The sequence below is a fragment of the Coloeus monedula genome, assembly GCF_965178545.1.
Source record: "Coloeus monedula genome assembly, chromosome: 5".
Taxonomy (NCBI): Eukaryota; Metazoa; Chordata; class Aves; order Passeriformes; family Corvidae; genus Coloeus; species Coloeus monedula.
This window is the reverse complement of record NC_138785.1, coordinates 50,379,159-50,402,933: the sequence shown is the minus strand read 5'-3', so window position 1 is coordinate 50,402,933 and position 23,775 is coordinate 50,379,159. Positions and strand designations below refer to the sequence as shown.

Here is a 23,775-nt window from a genome sequence, read left to right as displayed (position 1 = left end):
TCTTCTATTTCTAAGCTGATTTTTGTGAACTTGTCAAATTGGAACTGCTTTCTGCTCTCTTTGTAAAACCACTCAATTTTTTAGTTCATCCCCTGCTGCTTCTTAGTGTAAGTCTCTTTCTCTTAGAGTCTGTATGGCAGTTCCAATTAAATGGCACTACGCTGCATATTTCTTCCCACTCTTCAAATATGTTTTTGTTTTGTTTTGTTTTGTTTTGTTTTCCAGCAGAGTAGTTATGAAAATATTGAACAAAAAGTAAAAACTTGCTTGATTCTATTTAAAAAGGAGAGGAGATAACAACAGCCAAGAAAATCTACCAGATGGTTCTTTTAATAAATACATTAAAGTCTCTTTTATTTTTCTCCATTTTTAGCTACTAACATAACAAAAACTTTCAGACCATCAAACCAGTTTTCACAATCTGCCATAAATTTGCATTTCACAGAAATAATCCTGACAAGCACTAATAGATGAACGTTGTTGGTGCAATAATAAAACTATATAAGGCATATTTACACCATCCTTACATACAGAACACTGTACACACAAAAAAATCACAGATCCAGAACAAAGTAAATTCAATCCCTTAGACATTTTACGTTTATAGGCTCGGTATCAAACAAGTAATTCTCCAAGCAACAGACAACCTCTTGTTCTTGTGTGATTTATTTGTAACATTGTGCTCATGCAAAATAGGTATTTGCTTTATTGCATTAACATTGAGAGAACGTTGGGAATTAGTTCCAAAACCAGTTCAGTTGAATTTTAAACCCTGTTTCTCTTTGTCCTTAGCAAGTCTGAGTCATTTTTAATGGTGACATAAAATGAGGTGTTAACTGATGATTGAGATTTTTATCTGTTAAGTTCCAAAACAATAATGAAGCTCAACTGACTATGGTTTGAAAACCATCTTTCTTGACCATGCACTTATTTTCTTTGCTATTATGAAGTGGTTTAGATGAGACACTTTTTGCATTTTTAAAGTTTCTATCTTTTTATATATATTTTTTAAAGAAAAACATGTACTATCCAACATCCACTGTTCACAGAAAGAAATAAGCAGCAGGAATAGCTCTGGTGGCAGAGTCGGCCAGGAGGAGGACATCAGTAAGTTAGCGGCAATGTAATAAACATCAAATGCTCCAGAGATATGTCAGGAAAGAGTTGATTACTATAACCCATATTTCTGTAACAGTTCAGACTGCCAGGGACGTTTGCGCTCTGGAAAGTAATCTGGAATGTGGATTTTTTTAAAATCTTGAATACATTTTCTCATTTCTTCCTCAACACTCAGCTTCTCACACACCTTCTTTTTGGAAAGATTTGTTTCTCTGGACTTGCTAATGAGAGTTTGAAAGAGTTCACTGTTCCTGCGTTTGTCTGGTGGTGGCATCCACTGCACTGGGGCCTTCTTAGATGGACGATCCAAAGTCAGAGTATTTGGCTGGTGGGCTGTGGATGGCTGAGTGCTGGTGGCATTTTCTTGAGGGGTGCTCGCTTCCGAGTGGCTGTCACAGCTTGAGGTGGACAACTCGTTACAGGAAGTCCCACTTTCACTGCCCTTGTCCAAGACTTTGTCGTGCTTCCTTTCTTCATGGTCTTGTTTGGGGGAAACGGTTCGCTGGGGGGGCCCTAATATAAGGCAGGAGAGAAAAAGTATTAAGCAAGCACTGCTTTACACAGAAAACTGATCAGACACCATTAGAAAAATGCGATTCATAGTCTCAGCTGACAAAAGTTGGTGTCATTTCCTTGTAGGCAAAAAAGCTATACACAACTGGTACACAAATTGAAGGTCTGGTTTCCAGAATTCCCACTTCTAAATATGTTTACAGCAAGAGTAACTTCACTGCCTGCCTGAGAATCCAGGTAAGGAAACAAGCATAATGCTCACAGATTAGCTGCACTGCAAATCCTTGCACGCAAGTTTAAATGAGCTAGCTTGCTATTACACTGCAAGAAGTTTATTATGATAAATAAGATTTTGTTGTATAAAGGAAATACTACTGTACAATTTGAAAGCTCTCCACTTGAATAAAAATATTTCAGGGCTTAGATTTTAATTTTTTTGGAAGCTCTTAATTCACCTTCCCTGAACAATCTACTGATATTGGCATCTGCAGATGTCAATTCTGCAGAAGCCCTGGGCAGAAAAAGGAGTATTAAACCTAGGATAACAGAGAGATTTCTCACTACAGAGTCTTTACAGTTTTGGCGTTTTTTTATCCTGTAGTGATTTCACCGCCCTTCTTACTGTCAGTTGTTACCCCAGACTTGCCTTGATGCAGGCTCAGAATTCAGCTGTACACCTCCTACCACACAGGCTGGCAGGGAAAAGGAGGTTATGAAGTTATGGGTAAAGAGGCATTCTGCCATTGCAGGGGGAGAGGCCCACCAGCCTCTTGGCAGGCACTGCTCAGCAATTCACATGCCTGAAAATCAGATCTGGGCTCTTATTCCCTCCATATATCATTTTTGCTTTGAAGTCTTAAGCAGAATATGAATGTGAAAATTAAGTGGTAGCCACTAAATCTGTACAAACATTTTCAGTTTTGAAGCCTTATTTCAAAACTCCAGCTGTGAAGTGAAATGATACTATGCTGACATCATACAAACATCACAATCTTAATTTAGGACACTATCTAAAGATGACAGAAATATGTACGGAGCTCAAGGGATGTTGGATTGGACCAAAGAGAAAAATTTCAACGATATTTAAGGATCTCAATGAAAATGTAGAGTGGGGATTCAGTGGCAGTTGTGTGTTTGCTACAAATCCTGAAAGTGTTCAAACAGGTTAGGTATCTAAATATCTTATGAAAACTAGATTATCCTTACAGTTTATCCAGACACCACCAGCATCAGTTAACAGCCTTTGCCAGTAACAAAACTCAGGGTATGACAGCTCTACCTTGAGTCACTGGGACAGAGTTGTAAGATTTTTGATTCACTTAGCATTTTGTTGTTCAGAATTACAAATTAGAAATGCAATTACAATTACAAAGAATGCAGAAGGAATATGAACACTCCAGTGGTCTTTTTGACAGTGCAGTTCTTTGACTCAAAGGAACCTAAGAAGACTGCAATATTTTATGAGATGGGGGGGGGGGGGGGGGGGGGGGGAGGCCAAAGCAATACACAGAGGAAAATAAAGATTAGTCTAACAAAAGCAGCATTCAACAATGCTTTTCTTTTGTTTTAGCCAGCATCCCAGGGTGCTGTGTCCTATTTCTATAGTCCATCTAGAGAAACCCATGAATAATCAAGAGCCAAAGAGAGACAACAATCCTACAGGCTTGTACTTACATTATGCAGAGTGAAAAACACAAGCAATTTTCTACTTCATTATATTCAACCCAAATATTTAACACATGGCTGCAGCGATTTCCCTCCTCTTTCTCTTTCAGAAATATGATCACCTTCTTAAATAAATTTACATGCCTTCCTTCTATTGTTGTATCTGGCGTTTCATTTCATACCTCAAATGATTATATGAATATGCTAAATTGAGAGTCAGCTGGCATTATGGAACTACTCTGGCCTTGCAGCATGCAATTAGAAAACTGAGTAGTTAATCAGACAGTGATTTCAGTATTGTTACTCTGATTTTCAGTAACATGATTAACATCAATATCTAATCTAGTTTACAATCTTGGCTTCTTCAAATATAACAACTCACTCTAAGACTAAGAAACTAAAGCTTTTTGTTAGCAATACTCAGTAGTCTTCAAGTCTCTTTCCTGCCCATTTTTTTTGCTGCAACTTCATATATCAAGATGTTATTTCTTGTTGGTTACTTTGTACTTAGCTCTTTATTGGTGCTCCTTGCTTCTCATGGGCTCAAACCCACAATGTACTAAGGATCTATTTCAAAAAATCCCACTGAAATACACCTTCAAGAATATAAAAAGATCCATTTCCTGCTATAAGATTATTCAGGAACATGACAATAGGCAGATATTTAAATGCTTTTTTGGATTACAGCCCTGAGGTTCAGTACTTTACAGCACTGAGTTCTGTATGCTCCACTGAATTGCCTAAATTCACAATGACTTTAATCGAAACACAAGTTTCTCCCACACCTTTCCTTTTACAAATTAACAAATCCCCCCAAGTTTCTCCCACACCTTTCCTTTTACAAATTAACAAATCCCCCCTCACAAAGAATTCTTTATATGCCTCTGCACTGCTTTCTGAGTAGTATGTTATTAACAGATGCAACAGTTCTGCTACAGGAGAGGTTTTCCTTACAGTATTTTCTGCCTGCTGAAACCCAGTAGAATTTTAAAATATATAGAAAAGGATCTACAAAATATTTGTTTAATTTTCAACATTAGGGATTATCAGACAAATTTAGCTAAATTTCTAATTCAGAAAACATCTCCTTATTGCCCTTTGTGCTGCCACACTCTCCACTGTACCTCCTCAGCCATTCCAGAATAACCTTAAAGACATTTAAGTAGCTTAGTCTACATGAAACTACTTATTTTCCAGGAGTGCAGAATAGTTCTTAAAAACTCAGAGAAAGTATATTTGCTCCACTGTGCACATAGAATCATAGGATCATTTAGGTTGGAAAAAAACCTTTAAGATCATCAAGTCTAATTGTTAACCTGACACTGCCAAGTCCACATGTAACACTAAAAAACATCACTGACTTACAACCGGTCTCTCATGCTCCTGCCTGTTCCAGGACCTCCACCACCTGCTGATTCCCCAGCTCAGAGAGGCTGAAGTGAGTCACTGCATTTTGGTCCTATCCAAATTATTTTCCTCTGCAAAGATATGGCCAGTTGCCTTCTCCACTGCCCAGCTCTCCAAATAGCTCCCAGGTAGCACTTCTCCTCCAGGCAGTTCCAGTAGACATTGAACTTCCAACTTCTTTTTCCTTTAATGCTCTTATGTGGCTGCAACTCTCATAGAAATATAGAAAGTGAGCTAGCCCTTTACCTGGGCTTACTCATCACCTTTAGTATGGTGGTGTCATGGTTTAACCCCAGCCAGCAATCAAGTACCATGTAGCCACTTGCTCACTCCCCCACAAGCAGGATCCGGGAGAGAATCAGAAAGGTAAAAGCCAGAGAACTCATGGGTTGAGATAAAGGCAGTTTAACAGGGAAAGCAAAAGCTGCACACACAAGTGAAGCAAAACAAGGAATTAATTCCCTGTTCCCTATGGGCAGGCAGGTGTTCAAGAATCTCCAGGAAAGCAGGACCCCATTGCATGTAACAGTGACTTGGGAAGACAAACACCATCACTCCCAATGTCCCCCCTCTTCCTCCTTCTTCCACCCACTTTATATACAGAGCATGATGTCACATGGTCTGGAATATCTATTTGGTCAGTTGGGGTCACCTGTCTTGGCTGTGTCTCCTCCTAGTCTCCTATGCACCCCAAGTTCCTCAGCAGCCTGGCTGCATGAAAAGCAGAAAAGGCCTTGGCTCTGTGTAAGCCCTGCTCAGCAATAACAAAAACATCTCTGTGTTATCAACCCTGTTGATAACAAAGCACAAATCCAAAACACAGTTCAAGCCACTGAGAGAAAAATTAGCTCTACCCCAGCCAAAACCAGCACAGGTGGCTACTAGACTCCCAAGTCTAGTAGACTCGAAAGAATATGTCAAAGATATTTCTCTAATCAGGAAGGCATATTACATTTACTTTGACTGTACTTATTCCTCATCTGTGTTGCTCTTGGCACAGATTTTACCCAACAAGAGAGAACCGACAACTAAAAGAATCCCTTTCAATCAGTAGAAAATATGCATGGAAAATTATCTAGAAACTTATAAACTTAATTCTCTGAAGTGAAAATTGCTTTTATCAGTCATGACAACCAAAACAGAAACCAGAACAAATCCTCTCTGAATTCCTGATCAAACAATAGCAAAGCAACAGAGCTCCAGTCAGCGAAAGAACATGCCAAACACCACAGCAAACCATCTAGTGACCACAAACTGTTGGCTGAAAATTGTAACCATGTATTTACATAAATTGCTGCAGATATTCATAAAGCGCAGTCTGAATAACTATTTGAAGATTCTTTTAGCTCTACCTCCTGCATCAGAGAAAAATACTACACTGGAAACATTAAAAGCAAAAAATAATGATATTCTGCTTGTCTATATTTGAATTTTTGTATACACTTATTTTCTTAAATATTAGTACAACAGCCTTAAAGCAAAAGAAATCATATTCAAATCCAATTAACCTGAGTGCTCCATAACTTGGCTGCACCAAGAGCAAATCCTGCCTCACAAACCTAGGGGCCTTTTATGGTGTAGTGACTATATCAGTGGACATGGTAAGAGCCATGGATGTCACCTATCTGGAGTTCTCTTAGGCCTCTGATATGGTTTTTCACAACATCCTTCCCTCTAAATTGGAGAGAGATGGATTTGATGGGTGGACTGTTTGATGGATAAGGCATTGGTTTGATGGTTCCATCCAGAGGGTGAAGAGGTGGGGGTCAATTGTTCAATATTCAGATGGGCATCAGTGACAAGTGGTGTCCCTCTAGGGTCTACTGGGACCAGACCTGTTTAATGTCTTCATCAATGACACAGATGAAGATGAAATAGAAGATTCATAGATTAATCGAGTGCACTCTCAGCAAATTTGCAGATGGCACCAAGCTGAGTGCTGCAGCTGACATGCCTGAGGGATGGGACACCATCCTGAGGGACCTGGACAAGTCCTAGAGGAGGGCCCATGGAAATCCTATGAAGTTTAACAAGGTCAAGTGCAAGGTGCTCCACCTGGGTCTGGGCAACCTCCAGTACCAACACAGGATGGAGGATGAACAGATCACAACCAGCTCTGCTGAGAAGGACCTGGGGATGCTGGTGGATGAGAGGCTGGACATGACCTGGCAATGTGCGCTCTGATTGCAATTGGATTTACATTTTACGGGTTGGGATAGCTACTGGATGCTGTATGATTACTTGTGTTACTGTTCCTGCTGCTGTGACACTAAAAAGTTTTTAACCACCTTGGGACCCTGACCACCAAGAAGTCCAGGTTGAAGAAGGACCAACAGGATGATGCTGGATCCATGGGTGGTGACTATCTTCTGCTTGATCTCTCTCTCTCCTCCCCGTCTCTTTTCTATTTATTTCTATCTCTCTACCTCACATTTACTGTTAAATAAAATCTGTATTATTGACTTTGGCATATGGACTCATGTGCATCTTAATTCAGGCAGAGGCATCTCTCATTGGATCTTAACATGCTTGTAGCTCAGAAAGTCAGTCGTATCCTGGGCTGCTTCCAGAGCACCGTGGGCAGCAAGGCCAGGGAGGGGATTCTGCCCCTCTGCTCTGCTCTGGTGAGACCCCACCTGCAGTGCTGCACCCAGCTCTGGGGTCCCAGCACAGGAAGGACATGGACCTGTTAGAGCAAGTCCAGAGGAGGGCTCAAGGATGATCAGAGGGATAGAGCACCTCTCCTAGGAAGTCAGGCTGAGGGAGTTAGTTCAGCCTAGAGAACTGAAGGTTCTGCAGCCTTCCAGTCCAAAAGGAACTACAAGAAAGATGAGGAGAGGCTTTTTAGCAGGGCCTGTTGCAATAGGACAAGGAATAACTATTTTAAACTAAAAGAGGGTAAATTTAGACTAGATATAAGGAAGAAAGTTTTTTGCAATGAGGGTGATAAAGCACTGGAACAGGTTGCCCAGAGAGGTGGTGGATGCCCCATCCCTGGAAACATTCAAGGTCAGGCTGGATGGGACTCTCAGCAATTTTATGTAGTTGAAGATGTCACTGCTCATTGCAGGGTGGGCTTGGACTAGATGGCCTTTAAAGGTCCCTTTCAACCCAAATCATTCTTTATGATTCTCCTCTTTCTTCGGTCAAATACCTGGTTTCCTGTATGCACATGTGAGATGCATGAATTAACTTCCTCACTCAGCTACTTTTTTCCTACAGCATTTCAAAGATAATTTTTTTTGTTTATAATTCAGTTTATTTTTACTGCAGAATGTAAAAGAAGTTGTGAACATATGCATACATTGCTGCAGTTAGCTATTTTAGTAACTACTGTGTTGAAATGAATAATGGAAAATCTTAGCTCTGGAGTACAACAGCTATAGCTGGATGCAACACATGTAGATAAGAGCTGAAGCTGATATAAAAACAGGCATTTGGGAAAAAAACTATAACCAACACTTTATATGTGTTCAGTATGTACCATCTCAATCAAGAAAGATGAAATCTGCTGAAAAGGTGCTATCGTTTACTGTTGTTTCATAACATATGCATAAAAGAAGTGAACTGATTTGAGTTTTATCAATTCCCTTGCTAGCACTATAAAATAAAGCCTGTTTGCTGATTTAAGTAAAAACCTAAACCAATTAAAATATCAAGCCAACAAACCCAAAATCTTGAGTCTTTCGGTGATGTAATTTTAGTGAAAACAAAGTTCTTCAGGGTATTTTATCTTCATACTTTCCTATTTCTTCAAATGTACTTAAACTCCGCTCTTCTTGATACAGTCTATTGAATTAATGAAATAACGCAATTAATTAAATCAGTTCCTTTGAAATTATATAGCCATCAACAAAACTAACTCTTGCATAAACAAAAAACTTTTTGTAAATACTTTATATTTATTGAGAACTTCAACAAACATCTTTAAAAACATTTTTTCTTTCAAAAACATCTTCAAAAAATTGAAGCAAATTTGTTAACAAAATTATGATGTCAAATGCTGAAATGAAATAAATTTCATTTTTCTAGTTGATTTAATATAAAATGAAAACAGGAGGGTTTTAAACTGATATTATATTGGATGGCTCAGGAACATAACAGCAATGAGAACAAAAGTTATTTTTATTTGTGTCTGCACAAAGAATTACATCTAATTCAACAATATTATTTGCAGTTTGATTTATAATTTTTGCAATTTGTGATTTGTCCTTGACTTTACTTAAAAGCAATTTTTTCCACAGTCTTTCACATAGTGAAAAGTCCTTATTTTTAGGGGCTACACAGGACCTTTAGTCTGGAACACAGATACGCTAAAATCCTGAATGAACTTCTCCTCCACCTGCTATCTCAAAATTACCTCAAAGACAGAGTGAAAGTAAGATGAAACATATTGTATGATTTAATCTTTAGAATCTAAGTAAAAATTAACTATAATTAATATACAATCACGGAAAAAAGTACTCATCAAATCTCACACTGATGACTTACTCATCTAATATATCTAGGTTTTTTATTACCTTTCACCAAGACTGGAAGTATTACACTAAACTGAAATCTTAGAGAAAAGTCACCTGTGAAATCTGATGACAGATTATGGCTACTGTGGGAACACTTTCATTACCATAAGTTTGAGTACTTAATATCACACTTCAACGGTAAATGATTACCTTTTATGTCTAATTTCACTTTATTTATAAAAAAGATTACTTTTAAGAGATCTGAAAGGATAGCTCTAAACCCCTGACATTTTCAGTGGCATATTAATGGTATTTCCAGTTTTAGAAGAAAATCCTGTTCTTAAGAGCTCAGCTCGACACATGAATTCGCTTCAATACCTGCACAGGATTCAGCTTGACTCTTACCACTAGAGCTGTGGCTTAAAACTGTACCTTTATGGCTGGCAAACTCACAAGGTGCTTCCTGACTGCTGCACTCTGTCCTATTTAATGCAGTACAAAATCAATTGCTTGGACCTAGCAGTGAGAGTTTATGCGGATTTAACTCCATACAGTTTGTCACGGAAACTTTACTACTAATTTTAGTTATCAAAATTTACATCTAAATTAGTTCTGGGGGATGGAAGAGGAGGGGAGAAGGAAGGTCATGTCCCATTAAATGTCAATTTTAAGGCTAATATGCAGGCCTACACATGAATTAAGTGGAGTTAAGTCCATGGCTGTCCCTCTGGCCATGGATGAATTTCTTCCATTATGAACATACCAAACAAACAACACTAATAACTGAGTATATAACGTGAGAAATATCTAAGTGCTCTTGACAAGCTCTGCTCTAGACAGCTTGCACTTATGGGAAAAACTGAAGAGTTCAGCACAGAAATTTCTGTGGAATAAAATTTTGTGTAGGAGTCCTTGTGCTATGTGGCTTCAAATTGCTTCAAGTAAAAAAAAAAAAAAAGCCATTCAGTTTCCAATTTGGGTTTCATCTGGTACAAAATTTCAAACCACTTCTTGAATTAAAGTCTTGATCCAAAGAATGCTTAGTATATAATAGCAGAGTATTTTTGAGAAAGGAGGACTGAAATTCAGCCTTTCCTATTTTCTTCCTCCTTTGGGATGAGTAATGCATTGCTATGGATAGCCAAATGCTCACACTTTCATGTTTTTTGACCCAGCTGAGCCTTGACCATAGTCAATGCAAATTAGAATAGCTTCAAAAACCCCCCAAAAAATGTCCCTTTCACTTTCAATTACTTCAGGGTAAAATATTCATTTGGAAGAAGTAAGCTAACTTCCTGCAGGCATAAGGGAGAATTAGTATCTGTGAGGCTTTGACTTATTAGTGTGCTGTCCTGAACTCTGGGGTAAAAGGCCAGCATTGTTGACATGTCAACTTCCATACTTTGAGCAGAACCTGAATTTTATGTGATTTAAGAAAGCCAAGCATGTTGGCTTGCAAACATGACTACCACAGAGGGGCTTGCAAATCTCAGCAGGGCTTCCCTGACATGAATGGCACTTAGGTTACTCATATTTTATCAAAACACTTTTGTAAACGTGCCCTATGCTCTGGAAAAACTTCATATCTACAGGGCATGTAAATTGGTTTGGCTTCACTAATAAGATGATTCTGAGCTGTGAATCCAAACCTGAAAAAAATTTTTTTAAAAGTTTTAGACATAAATGTTGACCCCATTTAAGTCAAAGACAACATGGTCTGTGACCTTAAGTTACACAAAATTAATTAAAAAATAAATCCTGTTCATTCTAGTCAGAATGAAAAAAAGACCTAAGAGGAAAAGCAATTTAATGGTGAAAATAAGGTTAAAAAATACCATCTGTTCTTAAAGAAAAAATAAAAAAAAAGATTTTGATAACTTTTCAGTACTTTACCCAGAAAGCATATTTTTATTGGCATCCCTAGACAATTCATCTTTAGATGAAACGAGGCAAAATTACTGCAGATAAAACTTTAGTCCCCAAATATTTGAGGAAAAACACTTGAATATTATGTTCTAAAGAAAATCTCACCACAGACTTAATTATCAAGTTTGATAGAATATAGAACCCATTATAATAAACTAAAGAAATTATGAGAAAATGAAAAAGAAATGATGATTATAAGAGATGAAGGCAAAATATACTCCTTGATTACTTGGAACTGTTTTACTACATTCAGAATTTAATAGGACATGCAAATTATCCCACAATATTTCCTGCCCTCTACTGCCAAGCCCATGAGGCATCTCACATGCTTTGATTTCAACACAAAATTTCAAAGTGTGAACTGTACATTGAAGTCTTCTTGGTAATGTTTTGGAGTACTAAGATTATTAGGAGTGTTTATTTTCTATTTAATGGATATTTCAATAGGAAGAATATGTCTGTGATTGCACTCTTGATGAAGACTTATTTAAATCTCCTTACCTGCCATGGAAAGATAAAAAGACACTGTGTAGTGATGGCATCTGTATTGGGCATAGCTCCCACAGGGGAAATTACCCTTTAATGGTGTTAAGCTTGATGGTGTGTGAATGGTTATGTGGTACTTGAAGTGAATGAACCAATTCATCTTTCAGATTAGGGCCACATGCCTGTAAGTGAGAAGTGCTTTGTCTCAAAAAAGAACACAACAACATAAAAATATTTTACTGTCACATTTACTTCCACCTGATGTTAAACTAACTTCTAGAAAGGGTGCAGTAGAATGAGTGAAATAAATCAATGAGGAAAATTTCATTGCTCTTATCCAGTCAAACTGTATTTTAAATACTAGCATTATTCATGACATTAAAAGACTAATTAATATATAAATAGGGAACTATTTTTGTTATATGGAATGACATATAATCATCTGTGAATAATAAATCATCTGTGCCCAGCTTGAATTCATTTGATATTTCACCTGAATCTTGTTTTGAACAAATTACCAACCCACACTCCTTCATATGTTACTTTTCCAGCTGAGTTTTGTGCTAGGCCAAACAGTACTTAAATAGGAGACAGACAGGGAAATTCTGACATAGGCAATTGGATTCCAGTAAAACCAATGAAGTGACCACAGCTTTTTATTAAATATATTAATCTGAAAATTCTGGTCTTCTCTAGGCAGATAAGCTAAAGATGACAGGAAGGACCACTACTTTTCATATCCAACTGCAGAGTCCAATACTGAAGATGGTATTTTTCTTTGTGAAGTTAGAGATGGCTATGACATTAATGCACTGCTGGACATAGAAGAAAATGAAAAGTTTGGAATAGAAAAGTTTGGAATAGATAAGATACAAGCTGAATCTGTAGCAAAAGATTCAGTCAGAAAACCACCAATACTGCCAATATCCACCCACACCAAGTATTATGCATGACAGATTTATCCATTTCTGGGTTATATCACTAGGTCAATATTTTGCAGCCAAAGATGTCAAAGCTCCTGTTTACCCCTGAAGAGAGCACTGTTTAACAATCAGATTGCACAGTCTTCTGCAAAATCCTAGAAGCAACATTTAAAAGTCTATCCCAGCTAAAGGAATACTGTAAAGTCACCTGACAATTTCCTAGCAGGCAACACAAACTTCCAGAATCAACCAGATGCTTCACACTCTCCATGTTAAGTTCTCGGTAAATCATCACATTCTTCAGTGGTAGTCATGTGCTATATCATTCTCCTCTAACAGCAGAGTTATAGCAATAAAATAAAAACATTATACTTGTAGCCGTATGACTGAGTGATTTTGTCATTTTAAAAAGAAAGTAATTTGATCTAAAAATATTTTACATGTAGAATGGTTGCTTTTTTTCTCTCTCCACCTATAGAAATATTTTTACCTTGCTCAAAATCTGAAAATGTAGGTACTTAAAATAATTTTGATGCTTGAAGGGGAATCTCAGAACTGAATGCATTTGTATACATGACAAATGAGTACAGCTTTTATAAAAAGCATGCTTCTTTCATAACTTTACTTGTTACAGTGAATAGCCCCAATTGCTTTATTTCAGTAACATCTTGGCAACATCTGGCAGATGTGCTTGTCATTCATTTATAAACTGTAGAGTCGGTTCATGCTCAGCCCTGATCTTGTCTTTTTTTGACTCATTATTTTTGAGTGGTTCTCAGTTAAGAGCTAAAATATTTTGTTCTGACCATGAAAAATGCTTATTAGTTACCTATTAGATGCAGTATTTTCCCTAAAAGAAATAGTTAATTGATATTAAACTCCACCAAATTATAAATTTGGCCTTTGAAAGTCAGTAAGACTTACCTAGTGATACTCTCAATATATCCCAAAAAGGAGTTAGGGGAATGATCAAAGGCAGGATATTTGATCATATTGCCCTTGGAAACTCCCTCAAGACTATGGTGCTTCTTTCCCCTAACTAGTGCTGGCAGAAAGTTTACTTCATTAATGCTGAACACTGGAAGAGAGTTCCTTATCACAGATCCATCTTCCAGCTTCTACTCTAGCCCTTGTAGCTAAAAGCAGAGGTGCCTTCATAGTCTTTCAACACCCAGGATACTGGGCAGTACCAGATAATTAAAATATCCAGAATGTTCAGTGTTTTTAAGCTGTTCTTTCTTAAACATTTTCTTGAAATCACCTCAAATGCAGGCTTGTGTTATAAAAATGAAAAAAAAAAAAAAAGATTAAAAGCTAATAGCATACTTGCAAAAGCTCTATAAGGGCAGAAGTGACAAAAAAGAAAGACAATCACTCCATCTTCACATTACAGAAACACATCCCAAATGCATCTCCCTACCATGATTCACAGGACAGACTATAAATGCTTAACCTGTGGGTTAAGTCTCAGTTCTATTTCCTATTCTATTTGGTATCCTCAGATAACATTCAGAGAAAGTAGCTGTTGGGCTGGGGAAGGATACCGACTTCTATATCCCTGTTTATCCCTGATACAGCCCCCCATTCCCTGGGGGTCCCTCTGAGGTTGCCTGTTATTATCATTCCCCTTTCTCACCTTCCCCTTTCTTCTAAGAACATATTTATCTGTTAGTCAATCAGGCATTTCAGTCTGCAGTCAACCACATTACTGGCTGCTGCATTCTGCTTTGTAAATATTAATATTGGTTGGGCATCTGCTCAAGTGTGAAATAGTCTTTTAGCCACCAGGTCTGTTTGGCAAAGCCCTTATCAGACTTCTAGGCAACGTGAAGCTGAATCACTTTCCACTCAGATAAGCAACACCCTTCTTTGAAACACTCACATTTCTTTTTTCCTAAATCCATTTTAAATTCTCAGCTGTCAGATGTGGCTCCCTATGTGGCCACATAAATGTTTATGCCAGAACAACAGACATTGGAGTGAGGGATGGGAAAGCGTATTCAAGGGAAAGGAGTGCACTTCTCAGTGATGGCTTACGGCAATTTGAAACATGCATGAAGCACTTACTTGCCTTCTTCTGACACACACACACATTAAATATATCGACTTAATAATGCCCTCATCAAATACAGTTTACTTTCAATAAAAGGATACATGGAATGTAAAAATTGCCATCTCAAATAAGGTCTGCCAGTCAGAAACATATTTCAGTGGAACTTCAGGAATTCAGTCACTTCCAAAATCACTGCTTCTCTCTTACAAGCTCCAGCATGAGTTAAAGCAGAGGGAGAGTGACTAACATGGAGCTTCAGCAATATTTGCTTTGATAGTTTCTTTGAAGGACAGTTTATTCATAAATTATTGGTAAAAACTCTCCTCTTTGGGGATTGTCAGTGGGCTCAGTTGCTGTGTTCTAACAGCATGAGCAAGAGGAAAAAAACCAAACAATAAAAAAAGACAGGATCAACCATCACCTTTGTGGCTTGCTTCCCCATTCAATTTCAAATACTACACTAACATTTGTCCTCAATAATTTTTCTTTGCTTTTGTCTAGTATCATCTCAGATGCCTTTTCTTTGTCAATTAAAAAGTCTCCCAGTTGCTTTAAAGAAAATAGGAAATTTTCATTTCTTCCTTCCAGCTCTTTCAAATTTCTTTCCTACTGGCATACAAAATAAATTAATGTTAATGTGACTTTACATAATGTGTATACGACATGCTTGTAGAAAGTTGTCAAAATACCATGCACTGGCTTTGGCCTTAGAGAAAGTCTCATATTAAAGAAATATTTCAGACATCAGCCACCTTGGAAGGCTTACCTGATACTGAATGATAACAGGCAATAAGCAAGTGCAAAACAATGGCAAATGCATACTCAGTAAGCTTCGGTTACCAAGAACTAGCAGTGAATATATGAACTGGGCAAGAGTCCAAAGTCAACTACCCTAAGGGTTCAAGCACTAAAAGCAAAGCAATTCAGAATATACTCAAGATCATATTTGTATAGTTTATGCATTTCCTTGCTGGTCCCTGGGATAACAGAAAGTTCTCAATCTGCAAGAATTCTGTGAAAAGACCAGAAACGTTCGCTGAAACCTTTCTTACTTATAAGTAACAATGCTGGTTATCAGTGAGATCTTTCTCACTTCAGTGTGTGCAGCATGAAGCATATTTCAGACTTACATTTCAACTATAGCAGTGCCATTCACCTATTTTATCATTAAGGTGTGGTACATGAAAAATAAAGTAATGCAAAATTAAATGTATGGGGCATTCCATTCTAAACCATGTAAACACATGCCAATAATAACAACTCACTTTTTTTAGATTCAAATTCCTAGATCACCCTAATAGAATAATTCAAAGCATTCACTCAAAGTAAATAGCTACAGAAAATATGAACATACATGCAAACAACAAAAATTATTTATATGGTATATATTTAAATTTTAAAAAATTACTCAATATGTAAGGGGTAACGAATTCACTCTGCACAAAACACCTCATTTTTCCTCTGCAAAAAGCAAAATAGATTCTAAATCATTTGTATGGTGAAATATTATATATGCATACATATAGTATTGTGACTATATGACATAAACCCAGGAACAGATAAAAATTCTAGTGGCTGAATTAATTAAATGAATTCTCCTTGAAAAACAGTGAAACAACACAGCCAACCAAACTGAAATCTGTTTGTGATAACAATTGAGGTGGTGCTTCTTTTCTGTCACCATCCAGAGGTGACCAAAAAGACCACTGTATGTGCATTAGGATTGGCAGGGGCGAACAATGTAACTTCAGTGACTCAGATTTCCAAGTGCAATCTGTACAGTGATTAATCAGGGAGAGGGCTATCTGAGCCCTTCTCATTTTTAGTATTCCCCAGAAAGGAACCCAGGATCAAAATACTCCTCTCTTGCTACACTGTCCTCAGGTTTCCTGTAGTGTAATATTTTGCTTCCTACATACTTTTTTTCCCTCTATTTTGATTCCCTTATAAGCTAAATTAATTTAACCAAGCTTTGCCAATGATAGTGTATCTTTCCTATTCAGCTGTACATTGAGTTTTCAAATTCAAGGCAGTTACGCTGAACAAATTGGTTTTTTGCCTGAAAATGTAATTTTCTTTTGCTTTTCAATGTCAATATTAAAGTCAGGGTTCTTCCGTCTCAGTGCCCGAGTTTGTCCATCTGTAAAATGTAAGTTGTCCCTTCTGTAAGAAGCTTCAAGACCTGCTGCTGAAAATACTATATAACAACTGGATACTAATAATTTATTAGATTAAATTGCGCTGATTTCTTACAAAATAAATTCCAAATTTATTTTGAGGTTACAGATTAAAGTACAGCTGGGCCAAGAGAAATTAAAATCCAAATCATAAACTAGGTAACAGTTTTATCTCATGTGACTGTAGAAGACATCCCTCTTTTATATTCTTACTACTATTTCTGGTCTGCTAATGTGTGTGGTATGTCACATATGGATTGACAAATTCAGGAGAACAAAGGAAATCAAAGCCTCTAGTGGAAAAGATGAATGAAAACCCAGGGTTACACGTTCAGTTCTTCAGGATGTTTCTGACTGACTTTTTCTGATTTTCACTCTACAGCCAAAAGTTTATTAAATTGTCCCGTCCTATTTTTTTTAAATTAGCCGTAAAATGTGTAAACAAATGTCGATAAAAGGAAAAAAAAAAAAGCTGATATAAAGTCCTACATTCTTCTCACAAGATACTGTAACTTGCACGTTTCAGACCTAGCTTTTGTGTCATGCTTAGTGTGCACAAATGGCAGAGCTCTAGAGCCGCCTGTATTCCAGGAAAGGTCACAGGCGGGAGATTCACAATGGCAGGGACTTTTAGTGACAGAAGAAAAACTTTGATATATCCTTTTATTTCCCAAAACCAAGCTGAAGGGATCCACTAAGTGGGAATGGTGCCTGCACTATGTTGCTATTCTGTTGCTCTACCTGTGTGTGTTCTTCCTAATTATAGTAGTGAGATGCTTGTATTTTTATAAAATAATGTAAAATAAGTGGGGAAATCCACATAAGTTAAAAGAAAAAACAAGAATCAGTTATGTAATAACTTTCAACACTTTCGGAAATCACCTGTTTTTCTTAAAACTACCTTTCTTTTTAAGAAAAAAAATTAAATCTATGTACTTAAAATATTTAACTTTTGATGAAACATGTTTTTCACTGAAAAAATATTTCAGCATTTTTTTGTGAACATGGCCAGTGCTTTAAATATATTTTCCACATCTTACATCACTTTACAGTACACTGTGACACAACTGAACCAGTAATTACACAGATCCCTTTTATGATATTTTAATGTCTTTATATGAAAGAAGGGAAGGCAGAAAGGGACAAAAAATTGGAGTAATTTTAATGTGTATGGTAAGGTAGTTAGAATAAGGAAATCTCCAGATTATGCAGCACCTATGGTTAATACAGATGCAGTACTAGAAGTACAGATACAGAAATACATTTCTACTAATGGCAAAACATTATATAATACATCCATATAACAAAAAATGACACTTATTTCCTCAGCAGGTAGAGGCAGGCAATTATTTCACAGTCATCACCTCCTTTGCTTCCTACTGCTATTGTTGCACTCAGTAATGAGAATTTCAATTCTGGTATTCATATGGTTACACTTCTTATATCATGGCTCAGATTCTGAACACAGTTACACTGCTGTGAATCCAGCTTCACACCAGTGGTTCAGATGAAGGAGCTCTGGTCTTTCACGGTGCTCACATAAGGACAGAAGTCAGGTTCTGTTGTCTCTTCTATTCCTATACATTAACCTGAATATGTGCAAGACAGACATGCTCCTTTTTTCAGCAGTGTTACAGCTGGACCTGCAGGTTTTCAGCTCCCTCTTAGCATCTGCTAAAACCTCCTGCTTTCCAAAAACTTGGAAATGTTTTCACGGTCATCATTGAAAAATTCTATTAGGATTATATGCTGTATTCTAACTATTGTGTTGCCTTTGCAGTTAATTTTTTATAGTTTCTTTATTTAGATATGGGTTTTGAAAACATAGCTGTTAGAAAAGGATTCATCATTTTTAGATGATGAATTATTTTCTGCCTTGTGGAACAACCTCAGTAGGTGGTCCAGGCACACACATATGGACAGCTAAAAGCCTGGAAACTGGGAAACTCTGCTAGTGATTTCAAGTGTTTCCAGAGTGAAGTGATAGCCGAGCTGAGTTTCTTTGGATGACACGCTGCACTTAGCTATCTAAGTTCAACCACATATACCTAAATCTTCTCTTCCTGATGTGGATTTCAGTTTTACCTTAGCTGGAATACAGCTTAGAGATATTTGCCACTCTCCTGTCATGTAAGCAATGAAAATTTCAAGGTTTATCCTCCTCATGTTTCTTTGATAAAGGCTTTACTAAGCACATCAAACATTTCAGTTTAATGATAAAGTATGAGCAAAAGCTTATGGCTGGGAAGTTAAAGAGGTTTGGAAACGGTATATGCAGTAGCTGATCAGAGACAAAGCTAACAAAAATAACACTGGATGAAATCCACAGAAAGATCCTTCTTTAACTGGGACATAAGTATCCACAAGAATGTGCCAAGATCCTTTTCTGCCCTGCCTGCCACTGCAGGTTCCTAATGCCACTGGGGGGTGCCTGTCCAACCCTGCCTTGATGAGCATCCATGTAGGAGAATGCACACCTGCTTCCTGCAAAAAGATCAGCTGCAGTGCTGACCACGAGGGTGGTGGGGCCAGACATGCTGCTCATGTTCGACACACGGCTGGATGTGTCAGGACAGCGTCACTCACAGCAACAGCCCTCAGGGAAAAGATGGGAGCTAACGCTCTCTACAAAGAAGCATCCATGCTGAACTTCAAGACATGCTGCAAACCTGCTTCCCACTCCCTTCTGCTCAGGGACACAAGCTAGACAACCATGTCAGTTAAGCTTACTGTTTTTACTTGAGCATTTTTTCAGAAATAAATGAAATTCTTGCTTGTATTAAGGGGCACCCTGAGAATGAGCTCAACTTACAGAAACGCAAGTATTTTCTGATGTGCATGACTTCAACTGTGAGAAACAGTGATAGTCACTGAAGAGATGTCTGCAGCATTAAATTTACCCCCTCTGTGAGCAGCATGTCTTTTCAGGATTAACAATTTATGAAGTTAATGCACATCTAAGTATGCAGCTGTCCTTTTCTATTTTTAATAATCAAAAAGAAGATGTCACCATGTAAAGGAGAAAAAAGCTGCTTCTCAGTTGGGACTGTACAGAAAACAGTGTACAGTGCAGAGTTATTCTCTATGTTGTAAAAGGGTACAGCAGATTTTGTCATGGAGCCTAAAAATTCTAGATAGACCAAAAAATTTAAACGCTCTTCATTTTGCTTTTATGTTATTATTGAAATGTTCTTCTAAAGAACTTATTTCAACTCTGGTCATAAAATGAATACTACCCTATGTGTGGCTTGGCATAAACAAGCATTAAACAAAACTACTTGAGATATTCCATTATTTAATTGCATTTTCTTTCTGTTTTATGCAAGGCTTAATATAAATAATCACTTACATTTCTGGGCATTTTTGTATGAAGAATCCGTAACTGCTTTGCAAAACTACATACATGAAGGAAAAACATTCAGTGTTTAAATGCAGTAGTCCTCTAAAGGGGTTTATATGTAAATGTGTATTTTTCTGCTTGCCATCAGTTTCTTGGACTTTGGTGATGGATGTGCTATAAATACTTTGATAGGAATAGAATCTGCAGCTGCATGAAAAGATGAATTTTGAGCAATAAATATTTTTCTAGCATATCAGTACAATTTGTCACTCATTTGAAAAGTATTGTGAAACTTGTGCAGTAATGACCTGCAAAAAGCCAGACAAGAAGAGGACTGATACAGGAATACAAAGGTGGCCACAGACTTGACTACATGGGAGGTGAAGATGCACTGAAAATTGAATCATTGAACTAGAGAAACGTGGGTTCTTTTGTTCAGAATCATACTTGAGATGAGTCTCATTTAATATTTGTAGTAATGACCTTCTCAAAGAAGCATGCTGCAAAAATGTGGCAACAAAAAATTCTAAGATATTACCAAGGAAAAATCATACTGGAAAAATGAGGTGATGCTGAAGACCTAAATACCAGAAACAGGATGAAACATAATGGTACAAAAATGCATCCTGGACATTATCAACAAAAATTTCTTCTTTAAGCATCTGAGTGGAAACAAAAGGAGAGCAAAGAATTGGTTGTGCTAATTGATCATAGCTCCTCTGAACAAAGTAATGCAGTCATTAAAGAAGAAGTCATATGCAATTCCAGAATATAACAAGTGAGGAATACCCAGAAGGAAATACTGGACCACTCTGCAAGGTACAGGTATAACCTGACCCAGAATACTGTGTTTAATTATGCCTTCCCACGCTTGTGAAAGACAATTCAAATTAAAGAAAGTGCTTCTAGCTTTTTTCCTCATTCTTCTTTTAATATATTTTTTTTATTTGAAAGCCCAAAAGAAGAAAAAGCAATGCAAACAGACTGTTGGTACAAAATAGGTTGATTTTAACCACTTATGAATTCAGAAGCTTTCTAAGAAGCCAGAACAAGAAGGTTTTTCAGTTTGATAAGTTTATACACATGTGGTTGCTTGTGAAAGTATAAATTCAGTAAACTGGGAACTGCCTTCCAACCACATCTATGATGAGATCCCCAAATTAGCTACACCTTTGGGTTGGATCTGCATAGACAATTTCCTTATAGGTACTTCTCAATGGTTTTTGATAAATTAAGGTGAAAATGAACAACAAAATAAAAAACATGTTTTCCTTGAATTGCTTGTGCTGTAGGCCAACAAAAATTTTTCTGGGAGTTGCACACTTAGCAGCTTTGCAGCTCATGTCCACTCTCAGTACACCCAGTGAGGGCACCCAGCAGAAGCAGTCTTTCCTCCCTTTGCCCAGCCTGCATAGCAGTACAGCACACCAGCTTACAGAAAAATAAATGCAACCTGTTTTCTGTCATGCCTCACAATGAAGCTGGTCAGTCATACAAACCCCAAAATTTTATAAATCCTGCATTCTGCCCAGAAAAACAAACAAGAAACCCCTACCCAACACGTGTTCCCAGGAATTTGCTCTACAGTTGGAAGTAGCACATGCATTGTACACACGGTGCTATGAACATAGTGGTTAACAGCCAAGCTCTCAGTAGAGCATGTGGAATCAAGACAGCATGCCATTCTGACAGGAAAGGGCTGCAAAATATTTTGAAGGCAGATGAGAATAATAATCCAAACTAAAAAGGATATTTCACAAACTTTATACTGGTAGGAGACAGGATGAGACTGTGTTAGAAGATCTGCTGGATTCAAACAACTTTTACTATCTATTTAAAACTATATATGCTGCTCTTGATATTTTGGAAACTGTCTTAACAACTCTGTTTGTGTGTAATGATAGCAGGTCCACCTTTTAGTGAAACCCTGTCATCATAATTGGAGAGTATATACCCAACATGCTGTTGATTTCATAAGACTTCACCACTTCCTTGGCTGTCAGTCTCAGCAATTGCAGTGTTATGTTCCTTCCTCCCACACTGTAATTTCTTTAGCACAGGGCAGGCAGTGGAGCATGATGTTTATGCTGCTATCTCCACTGCTGTTGCTACTTCGTTGAATGCATCTGTGATACAAGTTGCTCAACCATTATGAGAATAATAATGTATTATGAAGCAGGCTACTTATTATGCTAGAATTATTCAGTAATGGTATTTTTAATGTATATTTAATTTCCATCATCACTACAATTTGCATAGAGCTGCCTATAAGTCTTGAACAAAAACAAATAATTGTAATCTGGAGTCATTAGTGCTATAGGTTATGAAGTAAATTCATACACATATGAAAACCTTTCTTGTTTCAGAAAGGTAGGTCTTTTGAGGTTATGTTAATAACCTGTTTCCTTAGTTTATCTGCATTAAGGATCAATTACTGTGTTTAGAAAAAATAGAATACTATATTTACTTTTGGGACAACATGTAACATACTTTTCTCCTTTGAAGGTCTCAGCAGCAACTGAATAGAATATTAGCTGCCACTGGACCCTAAATATCAGTCCATGGAAGAGGAACCTTTAAGGTTTCTTCCATATTCATCTTGAAAAACCTACATTTATATTTATACACCTGTGCTATGATTCCAGGGGGGAAACTTAAGACTTAAAATCCCTTTGGAAGCCAAAGAAATTTATCTTTTTTGTAATATACTTATAAGGCAGATACCTGGCATACACCAATCAAGTGGTTGTCAACAGAAGTAGAAATTAAGGGACATATATAAGCAGCAAGGGCAGACATCCTCTCATGGATTTTGCTGAAGGGGGACAAGAGATCTAAAGTTTAAACTCTCTTTCTCTCTTGTTCTCTTTGCACCTTTGGAAGAGGTTATTGCCCCCTGAAACAGTAAAGAAAATAATATGCTTGCACCTCTGGTGCCTCAATTGACAGCCAGACAACCAAATCTATTAATAAAAAAATAAAATAATAAAAAAATTAATAAAATAATATTTCAGTGTTGCATTAAAAAATATCACTTTTGTTTGGTTCTGACATTGTAGATCAGGGATGTTCCTTTTATCACTGAGATACCATGTACTTCTAATGTAAACAACAGTGCAGCCTTTTAATTTATATTTTAGAAGCTGGTTTGCTCAATAATCCTGTAGTCCATAGATAATATTCTTGGTGAGCAGGTTTTCTGATGTGTAGCAAATACTCTACCCATAACAGAATATATTTACTATTATGACTTTATATTCTTTATAATTTCATCATTAACACTTACTGAAAATTAAGAGAAAACGTAGATAGGTATAGCACCTAATTAATTAGCATGACAGTGTGTGTAAAAAAACACTGTGTAAATGCAGCATACCATATACTATGGAAAGCTATTGTGAAGATTATCCATGATGACTTGTATAAGGACACTAGATATAGTATACAAGATGGTGCCCATGTAAAACAGTTTTCATTGATTTTACTGATATCAGTAAAGTTATAACTGTTGAAAATATCAATTTGAACTTATTTTTCTTTTTCAGAATTTTATGCAGCCCCGTCCCACTTTCACTACTCTGCATAGACATTCCAGTGGTGATTTTCTTCACCCTACAACCTAAATTAATGGAATACAGTGAAATCATTGAATTGTAGCATAAGGCTGACCTGTGCAAAGAAAACCTCTACAGAGAAATACATATTA

The 23,775-nt window shown here is 37.1% G+C and overlaps 1 protein-coding gene across 1 annotated transcript in view; it reads right to left on the bottom strand.

Moving 5' to 3' along the window:
- Positions 1 to 367: 367 nt before the first annotated feature.
- KCTD8 (potassium channel tetramerization domain containing 8) overlaps positions 368 to 23,775 on the bottom strand; it is a 92,920-nt gene continuing 69,512 nt past the window's right edge. The window contains exon 2 of the mRNA XM_082281292.1: positions 368 to 1,632. Within this exon, the coding sequence (XP_082137418.1) occupies positions 1,172 to 1,632 (461 nt within the window). The 3' untranslated portion in view covers positions 368 to 1,171. The remainder of the gene's footprint in view (positions 1,633 to 23,775) is intronic.